The sequence below is a fragment of the Bufo bufo genome, chromosome 4 (genome assembly GCF_905171765.1).
Source record: "Bufo bufo chromosome 4, aBufBuf1.1, whole genome shotgun sequence".
In the NCBI taxonomy this organism is placed as follows: domain Eukaryota; kingdom Metazoa; phylum Chordata; class Amphibia; order Anura; family Bufonidae; genus Bufo; species Bufo bufo.
In genome coordinates, this window is record NC_053392.1 from 131,535,954 (window position 1) to 131,553,415 (window position 17,462).

Below are 17,462 nucleotides of genomic sequence, written 5' to 3' on the forward strand. Positions count from 1 at the left end.
ATTAGGTCCCCTTTAAAACACCTAACACTAACAATATTGGTCCACATTTACTAATGTGATTGTACCTAGAATTTCACATGAGGTTCGCCAAAATGTGCATAATTGTAGACCTAATCATAATTATAAACATCTGTAATTTTACAATTCAAAATTTAAATGTGCATAATGTAAAATGTGCATAATTTTAGACCACACTATACTCCACTGCACCTTGCTCAAAGAGTGGGCGATGCTTAGCAGGAAAGAGCATGGCTTGAAGGAGTTGTCCCATATCCACATTTATGGCATAATGCTAGCATATGCCACAAAGGTCAGAAAGGAGCTGGCCCCAGATGTGGAACCTGCACCTATCTCCAGGATTAGGCCAAAGTGAAAGGAGAGCAGCCGCGCATGTGCGGCCACACCCTCTATTCACAGGTCCACAGTATTTTGAGCGAAAGTCAGAATTTGATTAAAGAGGAATAGGAAATAAAAGGTAGGGACTAGAATTCCGTTATGGATTCCGCTACCATGGACCATAACTTATGCTCCGTGGTAGCGGAATCCATAATGGAATTCTTAGATAACCCGAACCTTGTACACCAATCTTGAAAACACAAGTTCGTTCAACACTAGTAGGGACTAATACTGTACTTCATCCTGCTGGATCAAAAAAGTGCATCAGGGTTGTTTTACATATAAAAGGATATTTATTAAGACCACAATAGCATCACAATTATAAAAAGGCACTGGATTCCTAATAACTGTATAGCATCTTCACAGGTCCCTGAGGCAACACCGCAATCTACAACAATTTAGTGAGCTGGTGTAAATTTCTGTTACAATCTGTGCCAGGAAACTGGCGTACACTGGATTATAACAAGTGTGGCAGATCGCTGAAGTCGATCCTGCTCTGCATACTTTTTAGGTAAGAAAATTTGCTACATTTTGCGCAACTGTGACATATGCCAAACTTTGCTACTTTATACAGCCAGTGTTCTGGCATACAGAGGGATAATAAATGTTCCCCATAGCATTTTTAGGAAAAATCTCACTTTTAGGCCTCGTTCACATTTCTGTTTTTCACTGACGTGTTCTGTCCGCATTTTCCATGGACAGCACACGTAGACATGCACTACTTCGGTCCATGATGCGGATCAAACCCGCCAATTATAGTCTATAGGTTTGTGAAAAAAGATGGACACAACACAGATGACATCTGTGTTGGGTCAGTTTTTCACTGACCACGAATAGTAGATGTTCTAGAAAATAACTCAGCTGAGCAGTGTGCGTGGAATACAGATGACACACATGCCAAACATGAATCCTTCACGGATGAAACACGTACAGACATGAAAATGTGAACGAGGCCTTACACTGTATTTCTACCAGTATGCTCTAATTTTAAAAAAAGTTTAATAAAAACAGCATTTAGATATTGCTAAAAGCCAATAGTCATACAACCTTTTTTGGAGTTTGTGGTGCTTTAATTCACCTTTGGCACACTTTTAGTGAGGTTTATGGAATTCTTTTCAAAGCCCACCATGCTGTAGGTGTGCCATTTTACTATTGGATTCTCTACAGGACATGGAAAATGGAACTGTGACTAAAAAAAAGGCATAAAAATTACTGAAATTTATGGTGTTTTACAAGTGTGAAGAAAGGGTTTGCAGACAGGCTTGGCATACAACCTGTACTGTTGGTATTAGACAGTTATTATGGGCCATGCAACAAACAAAATGTCCAAAGCCCCAGGACTATAAATTGTTAATATAGAGATAAGCAGTTATCACACTATGTGTACGTAAAAGGGGTGACAATATTTCAGTGGAACCAAGATTCCGGTTCGGAAAAACTGCAGGTACATTCTGGACTTATTCAGTACTATGGCTACACTACACCTTTCACATCTGCATTCATTTTATAAACTGTGCTGGAAAAATGACTTGTGGACTCTTCGTCTCACAGGCTGGTGAGTCAATGTTGACCAGTTTTTGAAATACAGCTAAGTTATGTAGAATCGAATGTTTGAAGACCAGGGAATAAAGTAAGTGAGCCGCTGAAAGTATTTTAGAAGAACACTGCTTCAATGTGCTGCACAGGCAGCAGAGCAGACAGGGGCCCGACTTGTTTGCACACCAAAAATAGCATGTACTGGTAGATGAGTCAATCTAAAGTGAACTTACACTGGAAGAAGCCTAAAGAAAATCAAAGTAAACGAATATAACAGATAGGGAATGGAAATGAAATTGTGGAAAGGTAGTAGATTTCACCCTTGCCATTACAAAGAGTTGGGGGTACTATCTCTCCTTAGGTAGAGAGCGCCTTAGTCGGCATGAGGAGACTTATAGGACATTATCTTAACAAGCTCTGCCTCTAATGCCACCAGATGTAAGGCAGCTATCCTATAAGTAAATGTGGACCCTTTAAATAGGCAGTCACCCTGAAACAGGTAAATGCAGATGAGGTGCTGGCTTAATTAATATCAGAGTAATTTCTCAAGGCCTATGAGTCTCCTCACGTCGACTAAGGAGAGATAGTACCCCCCAAATCCTTAGACCTATCACCCAGTTAAGCCAGTACTCTCTGCTCAGCACTGATGAAGGGCAATCACCCCAAAACAGCTGTCTGCAGATGAGGTGCAGGCTTATTTAATATCATATTTAAGTCATGTCTCAAAGCCTATCTAAAGGGTCGAACATTGAGTTATAGGGATTATCTGCCTTACATCTACATCTGGTGGCATTAGAGGCAGATTTTGTGAAAAAACTTATTTGCATCCCCCTACATTACAAATGTGAGTGAAATCCATGACCACATCTATAGTAGCATTGTGCAGATTTTTGATGTGTATTTCGCTGCAGCAATTCCAGACTGTGTGAGCAATACACGTACCTTCTACTCCAGATTAGTAAAAACACCATCCAATACTCAAAATCTGCACTTCAAAGTGTAATTGAAATAGAACATTACCAAAATTAAAAGGCCTTATCCACCTTTGCAAACATTTTTTTATTTTATTTGCTCAATGCATAAAAAATGAAACCGAGCATCTTTGCAAAAGCTATTAAACTTTTCTCCATAGTAACAGACAACAAACTGTAGTCTGACCCTGCAGTTATAAGTCCTTCTGTCTTTCTTCTACTTTTGGCTAACAACCTACCAGCTGTACCTTAGCACAAAGACAAAATAGAAAAAGACTGCAGTTTACAGTCATGGAGGTGCATTGCCTGAATAGGATTTTTAGAAGTGAAACTAATTATTTTAATGGAGACCTTTTTTGCAGTTAGTTCATTTTAGATTTATAGGAACAACTAAAAGACTGATTCCAAAGGTGGACATGGCAATTCTACTTCAACCTTCTTTTTGGAGACACTAACACTGGCCTACCGTAGTTACATTATATTAGTTGTATACAGTGCAATAAAAAATGACAATAGAATGTAAAATGAGAGATTGTACAACAATGCAAATGAACACGAATTCCAACTGGAGAGGCTGGTACTTGTGAATATTTGATATGCTAGAATTGCTGGAGTATTTTCATCTCAGTTTATGTGCAATATTAGGCCTCGTTCACATTTCCACTGACGTGCTATCCACATTTTCTGTGGACAGCACACGTACCCATTGCTTTAAAGGTTTGTTCACATTGTCAGTAATTTTTACTGACTGTGGGGGGTCAGTGAAAAAAAAATTACTGAGACATGCACTACTTTGTTATGTGGACCAAAAGTGCCCACTGAAGTCTAGGGGTCCATGGAAAATGGACACAACATGGATGGCATTTGTTCTTGGTCTTTGACAACTCATACGAGATCATTTTGACATAAATTTTGAGCTGAGAAGTCCGTGGACTATTGATGACAGACAGATCCTTCAAGGACATCTTCACGGGTTTTTCCACAGGATGTCAAATGGACTTGGAAATATGAACGAGGCCTTATACTATACTGTGCTTTAATTTTAACTTATATAAATTGTGCAAATCTGTCCCGTTTTGGACCAGAAATTCACATAATAGTATATATTCAGACAAACTAAAGACTAATGAACATTCAACACCTAATCAGATCATCTCTTTGGAACCCACATGGTCACCTCAGAGAGATGGATATTTGTGGGACAAAGCGTAATATAGGATCTCTAAAGGGACATATTACATTTGCCATTTTGCCAAAAAGATAATTTTTCCATCTTTGCCTAGCTTTAGATCTTACAATTAGAGAGTAAGAAATCAGTGATAATACTGCTCTTTGTACCCGATAAATGAAAGATTACAGTGGGAAGAAATAATCGCGTCATGGCGCTTTCGGCAGGAGTACATTACAGAACGCGGCTTGTCTTTCTTGAGAAACCTGCTGACTGCATTTGCTGGAAGGCTGCAATAAGCGTCTTTACACACTTGTGTGTGAAGATATACAGTGGAAACAGCACATTCGTGACAATGTTTCATTGGGAAAAGCCATCTATTCTGACTGTCGCACCATCCTGCCAGTTTCTACTCCCACACGATATATATACCGCTGCGGCTTCTTTTATTGTCATATAGAGCACAAACGTGTCAAATTACAAGCATTTTTAGCATAGTTAGGGTTAATAAACGTACCTCAGTAAATGTATACGCGCAAAAAAGTCATTGGTCAGACCCATGGCCGCGTTAGTAGCCACAATGGGCGAATGGCCAGTGGCAGCATGAAAGGCGCCCTGTTACCTTCCACAAAGGGCACCTTGTCCACTCGTAGAGCCTTGTGCAGACCCAGCCTTGTGTCCAGCCACAAATCTTACATCAACTTATTTACAGAAAAGCAGAAATATGCAACACACAGATATTTTTATTCTAGATGTGTACCTAATGAGGACGATGGCCTATGTAAATTATATTTTCTGAGGGTTCTGTCCCACGATTAACTACACCTATGACAATCTAATAGGAAACCTGTTCAGGAGAAAAGGCGAATGATAAAATTGTACAAAAACCTATTAAACTGGTAATCTCAACAGGCCAATTCTTAGAGATTATGGCACACCAGAACTAGACACAGGCCCCCATGTCGCCCTTCATATTACCTGTGAGGAACGCAGGGAGAAGAATTCCAGTAAAAAGCAGGAGCAGCACAAGTTGTGGGGTCCCCGAGCAAGACATGTTTATCTACTGCTGGGAAGATATGAAGTGTGAGAGGTGAGACGCTATGGAGACCTTGCCGCCTCTGGGTTAACAAAGGTGTCTCTGTCCAGTGAGGATGGAAATGTTTAGCTGAGGATCAAGAGAGAAGGCACACACACACCCCAGACACCTCACACTCCCCTCCTACTCAATCACGTCAGGGACCAGAACCACCCATCAAAATTCCTTTTCTAAACCAGCCACAAAAATCACCCAAAATCAATGCTAGCTTACATGGTCTGTAAGGTTTTAGCAATACATATTAACACTTAAGAGATTTAGGGAGACCATCGTGGTCCAAATTAATCTCTCCATCCTCAAGTGGTCGTGCAAATAAAATGGGATCACTACGTAAGGCATTATTCACATCTCTGTGTTGGTTTTCCGACAATATTTCATCTGTGTCTACGTCCACGTTTTATCAAGTTCCTTGTGTTATCAGTCTTTCTTGATCACTGCTGGGCCGTACAGAGGATTTCCAGAGCATCCAAACACGGGTGGCATCCATGTGCGGTCAGTGGTTTTGCAGACCCATAGACTTTAATGAGTCAGAAAACAAGCTAAAGAGGAACACGCCGCCTTTTATTTTTTGCATTTTTATTTTTTTTAACCAGTCCGCAGAAACAAAGAGCAACGCCTGAATATAACCATTGGATTTAATCGATCTCTGTGCTGTCCATGTACAACATGTGAATGATTCACTGAATTATGGCAAAGCCCTATTAAATGTAAGTTGACATTCAGTAGTTGGAAAGCTATCCAGGGCTACTTTGGTTCACACACTGATTAAAGGGGTTGTGCACATTGGAGGGGGGGGGGGGGTCTGTTTGTTACAAATGCGGCCAACGATGGCTGCAGCAGCATCAAAACGGAAGTTTACAACCAGAGACTCTGAGCGTAGAAGTCAGCATTAGGAAGCAGGCAAGTATACATCCCTTCTCAGGTCTGTCCAGAATGTGAACAAACATCTGCCCAAATGTGAACAACCCCTTTAAGCTGTTACAAAGTAGACAATGATTTTGCAGTTTTACTCAACATTAGCACAAATCTGCCATGTCCGAAACTTCAGGCTGGTATTGATACTTACACTGTTACAAAATGCAGCTGTGTAAGCATCAGGTAAGATCAGGGCAGGTTTTCAGATAGACTTCAATTCACAGACAGGATGCAGAGATGTTAAAAGTGGTGAAGAATTAGGCTACTTTCACACTTGCGTTGTTCTTTTCCGGCATAGAGTTCCGTCACAGGGGCTCTATACCGGAAAAGAACTGATCAGTTTTATCCCCATGCATTCTGAATGGAGAGTAATCCGTTTAGTTTGCATCAGGATGTCTTCAGTTCAGTCGTTTTGACTGATCAGGCAAAAGAGAAAACCGCAGCATGCTACAGTTTTCTCTCCGGCGAAAAAAACTGAAGACTTGCCTGAACGCCGGATCCGGCATTTTTTCCCATAGGAATGAATTAGCGCCGGATCCGGCATTCAGAATACCGGAATGCCGGATCCGTCGTTCCGGCATGCGCAGATCGGTAAAAATGTGAAAAAATGTACAAGACGGATCCGTCGGTCCGCATGACAAGCGGAGAGACGGATCCGTCCTTGCAATGCACGGATCCGTCTCACAAATGCTTAGTCAGCGGCAGATCGGCGGATCCGGCGGGCAGTTCCGATGACGGAACTGCCCGCCGGATCACACTGCCGCAAGTGTGAAAGTAGCCTTAAAACAAAGCTGAGAAAGGTTATGTCATCTGGTGATTTACGCTTTGCTTGTATACGATTAAAGAAATCTTTAAAGAGTAACTAAACTTTTGTATAACATTTTGTTAAACTGTCCCTAATGTAATATACTTTATCAATTTATTTTGTACTTTAATCCACTTTTTCCTCCCTAAAGCACACCTTTCCCTGTGCGCTTAAAATCTACTCAGCGGTGCACGGAGTACAGGCTGTAGAAACTTTATGAATGGCGCCACGGCTGCTCATGCCTGTGTCCCCCGGAGGATTACTAACTCCTGGCATAGCACATGGGTACCCTGTAACAGCTTTCATAAAATGTGTTCTCCGTAGCCCGCTGTGCGGTCAGCGGTGTGCAGACAAGAAGTACAGCGAAAAAGTGCGCTTTAGGGAGGCTAAAGTGTAATAAAAATACATGAATAAAGTATATTACAAAAACTTAGGGCATTAGGCACACGTTTATAAAAAAAACTATACAAAAGTTTAGTTCCTCTTTAATATATGAATGTGAACCTTCCTTTATACATAGTAACAGTAATTGTCCATAACACCGTCAATTGCAACTAAGTTTTATTTTCTTGGAAGGGTCAAAATTTCACTTTCTGGCAAACATTCAGTGATTTTCTTAAATCAGACTCCTTGTTTCCGTGATAGCCAAGCTCAAAACAAAACCTTGGTATTGTACCTTTGTGAGCTACAGGTCTGTACCGAAGAGGTGAAATTAATTTACCACTGGTATCACGTAGAATATTGGAAGAAATGAGCTGCGGGTAAGGCTACTTTCACACTAGCGGCACGGACCTCTGGAAGGCTGTTCCGTCGGGTGAACAGCCTGCCGGATCCGTCCTGCCGCTAGTGACCGTGTGCCCCCGGACTACCGCTCCATCCCCATTGACTATAATGGGGCGGAGTTCCGGCGGAAAGCACGGCGAGAGGCTGCCGGAATAAAACTACGAAATGTCCGACATTTATTCCGGCAGCCTCTCGCTGTGCGCTGCCGTGCCTCCGCCGGAACTTCGCACCGCCCCCATTATAGCCAATGGGGATGGAGCGGCAGTCCGGGGGGCACACGGTCACTAGCGGCAGGATAGATCCGGCAGGCTGTTCACCCGACGGAACAGCCTGCCAGAGGTCTGTGCCGCTAGTGTGAAAGTAGCCTAAGAAAAATGGACCCGGCATCGGCTTCAACCACTGCTTCTGTGTTAGACCAGTGAGCTCACAGAGCATACCAAATCCTTAACAAGAAAATAAATAGGAACGTTTCAATGACAACTTGTAAAATAAATTAGGCTTTAATACAAATGTGTCTCAGGGACTTTTTGTTCATTTAATGACCCTAATAGAATGAAAAAAAACCCATCTCATCATTCCATTTCCACCAGCACAGAATTGCACTCCTGAGCTGCATCTCCTAGCATCCACCAGACTAAGGCAGAAGGAACGTAGTATTCATGGTGTAGTTTTCATTAACTTGATACCCCAGATAATTTAGCGTTAGCGGGGAGCAGGACGACTCAGGTCTGCCTAGCAATAAATGGTCTATGGCAAGACCTCAGTGGTTAGAAGTCCCAAGCTTATGATCATTTTTTTGGTGGCAGCTGCCAGTGCTCGATTGTCCATCTCCGGGCAATTCTTAGATGATGGAGGAAGACTGTAGCAGACATATGGCCAAGCGCCTCTGCACCCACCTGACATTCACAAAGCAATAAGGCATCCAAATCAGATATGTGTTATAACACAACCAGCGCTTTATTAAGGTCAGACCTGGCATCACCCCAAATCACTGCACACTGGGGTAAAAACCTTACAGTGGTCCAGGAGCTGTGTAAACATGAGTGTGTTCCATCATGCAGGAGGAGCAGGTATGCAATAACCCAACAGCACCAAACAGTGTGCATCTATTTTGCAGCAAATGGTGGAAGATGACTATGCTTTTCACAATAGTGTTAAGAAACGCTGCTCCCACCTGCAAAAACACAAGATTCACTCATTTAAGGTACTTGTGATATGGTGTGCGAAGTGGACATGAGATGGAAGAGTGAACCCATGGTTATTACCTTTGCAGTGTGACACACTCCAGTAGTGCAAAGGATTCCTATTCAGTGTCCACACACTCTTACGTTGCCCTTGCACTGAAATCCAGGGTGCTAAACCCCAAGATGCCAGTGAGGGGAGGTGCAAAGTCCAACCCAAAAGCCTCCTCCCTCCACCTAATAACGGTGGAAAAAGTAACAGACTGTGCAAGCCTCTGAAACGAGACCAGACAGTACTGTGATGGAAAAAAAATATTTCCCCACAACCCACTCTCTAACCCCCAGAGTGCCCTCTCCACAATGCCCATAAATATCTTGGATAGTAGTGGGGTAGTTGTCCTTGAATCGTCCTGATCTTGAAGCACGGAGGGAGGGTTCCCTGTGATCATCCCAGCAGGGCACGGAGTGTGTGCTGGGGGTAGGGTGGAGTCATATGTTCGGCTTCCCCCTCCCATTGAAGCAGAGGTAGGGGAGGGGGACAGATAACCCCTACCCCACCATAATAATCAGTAATCTTCTAAAGTCTCTATTTCTCCCATGTTCAACCTCTCAGAGGAAGCATTAACAGAAAATCCTAGAAAAACAAACAAAATAAATGATATAAAAATACAATGTAAGACAGAAGACAAAGTGCAAGAACATTATCTTGGATGCAGGACTTCTAACTGATGAGATACACGCTTGAGTTGATGCTTGATGAAATAATTCATTAATGGTGTATGCCCTTACTCATTACTGCTTCACACCAGACTGTATCCTGTATTTTATAATTTACCAGTTTTTAATTTAAAAAAAAAGGGATTTCATAATAAAGTGCAAGAACATAAGCACAGAAAATAAAGGTCAAGGAGACTGATTATTGGTAAAGGGAAGACGCGTAAAATATCAGTCATGATCGCCACGGAATTAAAAGGGAACCCGTCATCTGCACAATGCTGCTCTTGCTGAGCGGTCTGTCACTTCTGGGGTGGCGGTCAGTACTTGTAGAGTAGCCACATGCTGAAACCTGCAGCGTGTGCTGTCAGTCACCGTCCAGAGGCAAGGCAGGGTGGGGACACAGAGGCTCATCAGACTCCTCTCCCTTGGAGCACATGCTGCAGGGTTCAGCATGACAGTACTGACTGCCTTCACAGAAGTGACAGACCGAAAATCTGCCACTAAATTATGCAGCCCTCAGTGCCGCATAGTGCAGGTGACAGGTTTCCTTTAAAGTGAATTTCTAAGACAATGGACAGGAAATCAGCATTTTTTTCCCCACAAAATATTCCCATAAACTTGAAGAGGACCTGTTACCACTCCTGACATGCCTGTTTTAATAGCTACATGCACCCCCCATGTAATAACAATTCTAGAGCATCTGTTCTTAGGCTACTTTCACACTTGCGTTCGGGGTTCCGCTTGTGAGCTCCGTTTGAAGGCTCTCACAAGCGGCCCCGAACGCATCCGTCCAGCCCCAATACATTCTGAGTGGATGCGGATCCGCTCAGAATGCCTCAGTCTGGCTCCGCTTGGCCTCCGTTCCGCTCAGCAGGCGGACACCCAAACGCAGCTTGCAGCGTTCGGGTGTCCGCCTGGCCGTGCGGAGCCAAACGGATACGTCCAGACTTACAATGCAAGTCAATGGGGACGGATCCGTTTGAAAATTGCACCATATTGTGTCAACTTCAAACGGATCCGTCCCCCATTGACTTTCAATGCAAAGTGTGGACGGATCCGTCTGACTAACTTTCACACTTAGATTTTTTTTTTGTGAAATATAATGCAGACGGATCCGTTCTGAACGGATACCATCGTTTGCATTATAGGAGTGGATCCGTCTGTGCAGACACCAGACGGATCCGCTCCGAACGCAAGTGTGAAAGTAGCCTTATGTTGTGCCATTCCTCTGTTATTTCTACTAGAAGTTATGAACAATTTGCTAGGAGTCTGCAGTTAAGGTACAGACTGGTGTGTCCCTGTACAGTCTGACAATGGCAGAACTGACTGAGTCAGACTGTACAGGGACACCCCCCCCCCCCCAAATGGTAAACATTCCCCTGTACTCTTAAGCCCCTTTCATACGAGCGAGTTCCACACTTGCAGCGTGAGTATGCAGCAGCTCCCGGACTGACCTCCCAGCACTGCCGGGGGTCACATAGCATTATATTGATTTATGATGCTATGTAACCCTTAGAGGTCTGGAATGTACTGGATAACACTGACACTATGATGGTTGAAGACATATGTTTAGAAGACAGTATTGATCCTCACCTAGCAGACTTGGATCTGCACGAACCATCTTCTGTTTCTTTTTCTTGCGTCCAGCGCTTTGTGCAGTTTCTAGTGTTGTCTGTTGTAAATTGTTTGGACTGGTTTGAAACACAGGCCACGCAGAATCCTGAAAACAGAAGCAGGTTTTATAGCTACACCTTCACATGTGAACAGTACAGTTCACTTTACACCATCAGATACACGCTCAGATGTGAACTCTCCTGTTTAACCCGTTCACGCATTATCACGTACATGTACATCATAATGCATGAGGGGAGCGCGATTGCGCCGCCCCATCATTTAACCCCTCAGGTGCCGCGATCAACCCTGAGTGATGTAACTCCCTCTGGCTTTCTGATCAGAGCCCCCAAAGGGAAATCGCAGGGCTCCAATCAGTTGTCATGGCAGCCTGGATCAAAAGATCCCATGTAGTAGCACCCTATGGGGGCTAATACAAAAAAAAAGGGTGTCATTTTTAGTGCACAGTGAACGCTGTGACGTGAAAACCCCAAAAAACTTGGTGGAATTGTGTTTTTTTCCCCCCAATTTTGCCACACAAAGATTTTTTTCCCCGTTTTCCAATACAAGACATGGTCAATTAAATGGTGGCATTGAAAAATGCATTGTGTCCCGCAAAAAAATAAGCCCTCAGCTATGTGAACGGAAAAATAAAGTTATGGCCATTGGAACTTGGGGTGGAAAGATCCAACCTTTTGTCTTTAAGGGGTTAAAGTATCCTTCCTACAAAACAACTAATTAGCAATAAGGCAGAGGCCACATGCTGCAGTGAGTTTTGCAGAACAGAAGAAAAGCTGCAATAAAACTTCAATGTGTGCCCGTCACTTAATCTCAGTTACACAAAGTGTGCTCATGCCTTACCTGTTGAGGTTTCTGTGGGACAGTTTGTTTATTCCGACGCTCCAGAAATTGCTTGGAGAAATCTTTAGCTTCAGAAGTGTCCCCAAGATATGCTCGGACATAATCATGGACTTCATAAGGAGATTCCACCTCACGCAGGAATGACACAAACGTGGGCACTGCACCAAAAATAAGATGTATATCTACTATAAATGCAGCTATCCACATGGGTCCAAAAATAATGTAGCAGGCTAAGGCCAGTTTGGCATGAGGGTGTTCAGTTTTGGAAAATACCCTCCCTTGTGATGGTCACATTTCCTGGACCAAACACAGATGGTTGGAGCTGAACTCCCAGCATTATAACGATTCATGATGCTGTGAGCTCTTGCTTAATTCAGATCTACAGTACATAATACTGTGAGAACAGAACAGCAGACCCAGGGTGGGACAGAAACTCACAGCATCAAAAATCATTATGATCATAGAGCAGCGTTCAATCCGGGAAATTCAGATGTCACACGGAGTGCGTTTCTCCAGACCAAACATGCTCGTGTGAAACTGGCCTAGGCATATGTTCCAGTGACTTTTTGCACAGGATTCTCCGCATGCAAGAGCCAGCCTTGGATTTCTGCCTCTGAAAATACACTTCAGATTTTAATCCACCATATGATAAAGCCTACATATTTTAAAATTCTAAAAGTAAGAATGACAAAAATCATGGCAGAACAGATACTCGTTAGCCTCATGTTATGTCAGTGTAATAGAGCAGACAGTCTGGTGAGGTGTATAAATTAAATACAAGCTCAAGACATGCAACGCCTATCCCTTTAATTTCCAAGGATGCCATACATGATAAAGAAATGCATGTCTACAATATCAGAAGTTAGCTCTTGCTATTATACTGAAGGCCTAGGTTCAACAACTGGTGGCAGCCAATTGTGCGAATTTGAAGAGTGGCATGAAAATTTTTATTTCCCGGTTCAGTGTGTGTAAAGGAGAGACGGGAAAGTCACAAATGACATTGGAAAGGAAAGTCACAGCCTTAGGGCCCTTTCACACTTGCGTTGTTCTGTTCCGGCATAGAGTTCCGTCGTCGGGGCTCTATGCCGGAAAAATCCTGATCAGGATTATCCCAATGCATTCTGAATGGAGAGAAATCCGTTCAGGATGCATCAGGATGTCTTCAGTTCAGGACCGGAAAGTTTTTTTGGCCGGAGAAAATACTGCAGCATGCTGCGCTTTTTGCTCCGGCCAAAAATCCTGAACACTTGCCGCAAGGCCGGATCCGGAATTAATGCCCATTGAAAGGCATTAATCCGGATCCGGCCTTAAGTTAAACGTTGTTTCGGTGACGTTTAGCTTTTTCTGAATGGTTACCATGGCTGCCAGGACGCTAAAGTCCTGTTTGCCATGGTAAAGTGTAGTGGGGAGCAGTATACTTACCGTCCGTGCGGCTCCCGGGGTGCTTCAGAGTGACGTCAGGGCGCCCCACGTGCATGGATGACGTGATCGCATGGATCACGTCATCCATGCGCAAGGGGCGCTCTGACGGTAAGTATACTGCTCCCCCGCTCCCCACTACTACTATGGCAACCAGGACTTTAATAGCGTCCTGGCTGCCATAGTAACACTGAACGCATTTTGAAGACGGATCAGTCTTCAAATGCTTTCAGTTCACTTGCGGTGTTACGGATCCGGCGGGCACTTCTGGCAAATGGAGTACAAGACGGATCCGGACAACGCAAGTGTGAAAGAGCCCTAACTCTGTCCTCTTACTCCTGACAGCCTCCAGTGACCCCAGGGGGAAGATACTCAAACTGTTTTTCATGCTATACAAATGGGAGAGAATACGTGCCCTCAGATTGTCACCACTGAAGGAGGGGGGCAGTTTCCTGGGGAACTGCTGAGCATAGGTCATCAATATTGTGAACCCCAAAAACCGCTTTAAATTATTTACATAAAAGAAAAAAAAATGTTATGTGACCATGTTTCATAAAGAAAGATCTTTCCTTACCATCCAGGCTATGAGCAGTGCTTAGTGCATGCAGTGTCTGCTCACACCACTGGGTAAAGCTGTCAGCGCACTTCGCAGCTCCTTGAAATAGTCTAACCAGCTTCTCCTCTTGCTCAACCTTCTTACTCTGCCGGCTATTCACACCTGATGATTTGCTGGAAAGAAAAAGAGAACCTCTCAATAAGGAGGAGAATCTCTGCGTGCAAGAAGGAAATATAGAGAGGAGTAGTGTGGATCATATGAAAAAAAGTTTAACATTTTGGGGAGAGGACGGACCCTTTGAGGATCCAGCAGCGCACAGGAACGAAAATTGGATTTTTGGTTACTCACCATAAAATCCCTTCCTCATTTCGTTCATTGGGGAGACAGAGCAAAGACCTTGGCAGAGGCTATACCCAAGGTCTTTGCTGTGATACGGACAAGAAAACTGGAATTTTTTGTTACCGACCGAAAAATCCTTTTCTTGTCTCGTTTATTGGGGGGACACAGCAAAGACCTTAGGTATAAGCTGCTGCCAAGGTCTTTGCTGTGTCCCCCAATGATACAGACAAGAATTACAGATAAGGACAAAAAAAAAACACTTTAATTTGTAGGGGAAAAAAAAAAAATGCTCCTGTGATTTATTACATAATTGCAGTATACATCTGCTTCTATCTGTATACCTGCCAAATTTTAGTACCGGGTTATTAGAAACCCGTTATGCTGAGATCAGCCTTTACATATTGAAACCTAAACACACCGCAAAAGCTTCGCCAATGAAAACATAGAAAACGGCGAAACAGCGTTGGGAGGAGGCGGCTGAGGGATCCACACGCAACCTTGGGGTATTTATTAACATCACTATTTTCCACACATAGCCTATCATCTCGTCTTCACATTGGACCTCTCTGTCCGGGTGTCATTTTTTCCTTTTTGCTGGCTTCCTGTGTGGCTCCCCTCTTCCTGACATTGTGGTTGCCCCTGCGTGTCGACCCCCCAGCCCCCTCTAGGGTTTCTGTTCCTCACCGAGGGTTTTTCTTCCCGTTTCTTTACTGCTGATTTTAATTAAAGGGGTTCTGCACTTTGTTTTAACTGATGATCTATCTTCTGGATAGATCATCAGCATCTGATCAGTGGGGGTCCAACACCCGGGACCCCCGGCGATCAGCTGTTTGAGAAGGCGGCCTTCTCACTGTTTACCGCCGGCCCACTGACGTCATGACTAGTATCAACTAGCGTGGGCGGGGCTAAGCTCTGTTCAAGTGATCAGAGCTTAGCCCCGCCCACGCTAGTTGATACTAGTCGTGACGTCACTGGGCCAGCGGTAAACAGTGAGAAGGCGGTGGCGCCACTGCCTTCTCAAACAGCTGATCGCCGAGGGTCCCGGGTGTCGGACCCCCGCCGATCAGAAGCTGATGATCTATCCAGAGGATAGATCATCAGTTAAAACAAAGTGCAGAACCCCTTTAAGTATTGTCTTATGTATATGTAATAATAAAAATGTTCTATGTTTCAATTGGCGAAGCTGTTCAATCTTTTGCGGTGTATCTGCATACCTGGATTAAAATATATGCAAAAACTGTGCTGTCTATATAGTGAGAACAGAAATCAGAAGCCCCATCTAAGTGCTGCAAGTTCTACCAACTCCATCAGAAACACTTCCCCCTTTAATGTGTTGACAGACCCTTATAGAATGATGAAGTTGTTTATATCATTACATTCTGTGAAGCCTCTTGCTCTCCTCATGCACACAACTATTTTCAGTGGGAATCCATTCATTTTAATGGGGCTGCCAAAGATGCAGACAGCATATCATGTGATGTCCATAATACTATGTCCGTTCTGCGGCCGCACAAAATAACACAGAACGTGTCCAACTGCACACTAAAATATGCAGAGACCAACAGGACAAGGCCTTTGCCCCTCTGCCCATGGACGTCTCCGTTGAGAAACAGAAAGCTTCTATTAAAAACTTTAACTAGGCCTTGGACCACCCCCTGGGGTTACATTTAGTTTGAAAACATCAGAATTAATAGAGATGACAAAGATTTACCTAGAGTTGCTCTTGTTCTTATTAACAGCGTTTCGGGGAGCGACCACTTTTACAGCATCGTCCCAGAATCCAGTAGACGTCTTGTTTCCTGGGCTACTCCAGATGCTGCTTACAGAGTCAGGCGACCACTGAGGGCTCATGTTGTTGTTCAGGTTGCCCCACACAGAGTTCCCAGAGCTGCTAACGCTATTGACTGGGTTTGGCTTAAAGAAGAAATAAGTTAAACAATAAAAAAAAAAATAATGAAGTGTGAACAGAGCCTAACATTTTTTTGTTCCATTCGACAAACATCACATACGAGTTTTGTTTTTTTTGGTACAACAAACCTTTCTCCCCAACAGAAAAGGTACAGTATAAAGGCTCATTCAGACAGTCATATGTATTCTGCGGACAAGAATAGGACATGCTCTATATTTTTTGAAGGAGCGCGTAACGGAACAACATCTTTTGCGGTCCCATTGAAATGAATGTGTCCGCACCCGTTCCGCAAAAACAGCGGAACAGGTGCAGGGAAAAAACAAACAAAAAACATACGGCTGTCTGAATGAGCCCTAACATGTATGAAAAACACAATCCCCACGCCCACCAAAAAGATCAAATTCACCCATGGACAGAAAAAAGGGAAAATAATTATCAGACAGAAACTAAATGAAACCTTACAGCACTGTCACAATTTCTTTTTTTCTTTTTAAGAGCACCACCTGTATCACCTATCAGGGCTGCAGCCGCCAATTCAGGTGTGTCAATCCAAGCAGACCAGTATGTACGTCCAAAACTTTCTTCCATGTTTTGTGTAAATAGGGTTTTCCATAGAAATAAGCCTGTTTAAAGGGGTTTAAAGGGGTTCTCCGGGGTTTTAATACTGGCGGGGGTTCCGACACCCGGGACCGCTGCTGATCATCTGTGTAAAGGGAAGGAGTGGGCAGTGCGTGTATGCAGTCTACCTTCTCTCTTTCTGCTTACCTTAGACATAGCAGCAGTGAGCAGGAAGAGAGAAGGGAGATGGCAGGCACCCATACAGCTGACCGGCGGGGGGTGGTCCAGTGTCAGACCCCGCCGATCTGATATTGATGACAGAGGATAGATCATCAATATTAATAGCCCAGAGAACTACTTTAATTTATGAATAAACGCCCTCTCTGTTGTTGGAACCTCGGGCAATACGTTTTCTGGCCATATATAACATTTCTGCTATATGGCGACCTGGACCGGGTCAGTTACAGGTACATCCTCTGCACATCAAGAATACTGATAAATGGTGACTTCCTTCAAAAGACACATTAGTGGAGGACATTCCCGTATCATATGGAGTAAATCTGATTGCCTAGTACTAAATCTATTACACGGATGAGAATCCTGCACCCCAATTTTATGGTGTTCTGTGCACTGTATGCAAT

General features: G+C 43.6%; 2 protein-coding genes across 6 annotated transcripts in view; both read right to left on the bottom strand.

Annotated features, from left to right (window-relative positions):
- Positions 1-5,449, bottom strand: part of SNORC (secondary ossification center associated regulator of chondrocyte maturation) — a 63,283-nt gene extending 57,834 nt beyond the window's left edge. For both annotated transcript variants that reach the window (XM_040427899.1, XM_040427898.1), the window contains exon 1: positions 5,050-5,449. In XM_040427899.1, the coding sequence (XP_040283833.1) occupies positions 5,050-5,125 (76 nt within the window). In that variant the 5' untranslated portion in view covers positions 5,126-5,449. The remainder of the gene's footprint in view (positions 1-5,049) is intronic.
- A 3,155-nt stretch (positions 5,450-8,604) lies between these two features.
- The window catches only part of GIGYF2 (GRB10 interacting GYF protein 2), a 190,457-nt gene continuing 181,599 nt past the window's right edge, over positions 8,605-17,462 (bottom strand). For all 4 annotated transcript variants that reach the window (XM_040427902.1, XM_040427904.1, XM_040427900.1 and 1 more), the window contains 5 exons: positions 16,066-16,268; positions 14,034-14,188; positions 12,041-12,198; positions 11,162-11,288; positions 8,605-9,485 (listed from right to left, as the gene is read on the bottom strand). In XM_040427902.1, coding sequence (XP_040283836.1) covers positions 9,418-9,485; positions 11,162-11,288; positions 12,041-12,198; positions 14,034-14,188; positions 16,066-16,268 — 711 coding nt within the window. In that variant the 3' untranslated portion in view covers positions 8,605-9,417. The remainder of the gene's footprint in view (positions 9,486-11,161; positions 11,289-12,040; positions 12,199-14,033; positions 14,189-16,065; positions 16,269-17,462) is intronic.